This window comes from Octopus bimaculoides, chromosome 11, assembly GCF_001194135.2.
Source record: "Octopus bimaculoides isolate UCB-OBI-ISO-001 chromosome 11, ASM119413v2, whole genome shotgun sequence".
Lineage (NCBI taxonomy): Eukaryota > Metazoa > Mollusca > Cephalopoda > Octopoda > Octopodidae > Octopus > Octopus bimaculoides.
In genome coordinates this window covers 33,417,261-33,419,058 of record NC_068991.1, presented here as the reverse complement: position 1 = coordinate 33,419,058, position 1,798 = coordinate 33,417,261, and the positions used below count along the sequence as shown (strand labels likewise).

The window sequence follows — 1,798 nt, the reverse complement described above, 5'->3', positions numbered from 1 at the left end:
ATAATTTTAATTGATTTTAATCGATTTAAATTTCCTTTCTATTTGAAAATTAGTTATGAAACACGTAGTCATTATATTATCTTTATCTTATGATATTTACTTTGTATTATATTATACTAATTTATTGTGCTTTTAATTATTAATTTTTCTATATGTGGTAGTGGATTTTCATCAATGAGTTCATGAAACTTGGTTCTTTTCCCTAAAACTATATATTTATATATATTTTAATCTGTAAAGCTCAATTTAATTTTAATTTTTTATAAATTGATTTTAATTGAGTTTTTACCTGTAATTTTGGATTTTGTCCCTAATATTATTATATAGATATAGATCTAAATGCATACATGTATATGTATACATTTGTGTAAATGTATATATATAGATGTACATGTAATATGTACACATATATGCATGTATACATATATCTATACATATATACACCCATACACACACACATACACATGCACACACACACACACATTAGTCATTTGTTTTTTTATCCAAAACTACGTCAAAAGTACTGAATGGATCTTTATGAAATTTGGAAATTATATTCTATGCATAACAGCCATAATCCCCAAGGAAATTCATATCTTTTTGATGTTGATGAAATTTTAACCATTCATATTACACACAAATAAAGTAATATTTCTTAAATTTCTTTTTAGAAGTTACAAAGACCCCTTCATGGGGACTTGACACCTACAATTTAGTCATTTTTTCTAAGCAAAGACGAATACAGTTCTACCATTGGAAGCTATAGGGTCACCTGAACATAACAGATGAGCATTATTTGTAATTCAACGGTACAACAGTGTAAGACTATCCTTTTTGATATACTTACATTCTGATTTCTGCAATGTGGTGCATAAATTGTCAAGAAAATGAGACGCATCTTTGCCTCCAGTGATTCACTTGCAAATTGTTGAGTAAAATTATTTTGCTGCACACCTCCTTTGAGTCTTTTTATTATCACTGGGTCACACATAGTCCCCAGTTGGTAACATTGATTTCAAGGCCTTCCCAGATGAGTGACTGGTTGTTCTAAAACATTTATTGATTGTAAATTTTTTTCTGCACAGTTACCTATCGGTATAGTGGTCATTTGCAAACTCCAGAGGTAACACTTTCATTTCCCTTTACTCCAAATGTCACACGTTGTTATTTCAATTGGGTCATGCCCTTCCAATTGCTATAGATTCGTAATGCATCTTACAGCTGTGTCTGTCACCTGTATGGTGAGGAATCTTACATTGGGGAGTAATAATGACTACGCTAGGGTAGCTGACTGATTATCGTGATCATTCGTCTTTTGCTTTCCTGTAGCTTTGCTCTCGTTTACAAACCCTGTGAACATACATATATTTCCTAATTCAAAAGAAATTCAAACAATACATATTAGACTCAAGTTAAAAACATTCCCAACAATTCAACTTCTCTGGCTGACATTAACACACCCACCCCCAATAATTAACACATGCCTTACTTAGGGTCCATGTAGTGTCTTAGGCCAAAACAATTTTCTCTGGTTGACATTAATACACCCACCCCCAATAGGGGCCTTCATTCCCACATTTTTCAGCTCCAAGTGCTCCATTCTTCAGGAGCAAAATCCTTTTTACAGGGTCCATAACACTAGAATTTTGGAATATGCGCATAAATATCAGATATATAAAGATGAGAATGTGTGTCTGTGTGAATCCCTAAAACTCCATAACTACACAACCAATTTCTTTCCAAATTAACACATGCCTTACATAGGGTCCATGTAGTGTCTTAGGCCAAAACAATTTTT

The 1,798-nt window shown here is 32.2% G+C and overlaps 1 protein-coding gene across 1 annotated transcript in view; it reads left to right on the top strand.

Annotated features, from left to right (window-relative positions):
- Positions 1-951, top strand: part of LOC106882056 (dihydroxyacetone phosphate acyltransferase-like) — a 19,876-nt gene extending 18,925 nt beyond the window's left edge. Inside the window, exon 4 of the mRNA XM_014932617.2 lies at positions 672-951. Within this exon, the coding sequence (XP_014788103.2) occupies positions 672-766 (95 nt within the window). The 3' untranslated portion in view covers positions 767-951. The remainder of the gene's footprint in view (positions 1-671) is intronic.
- The last annotated feature ends 847 nt before the right edge of the window (positions 952-1,798 follow it).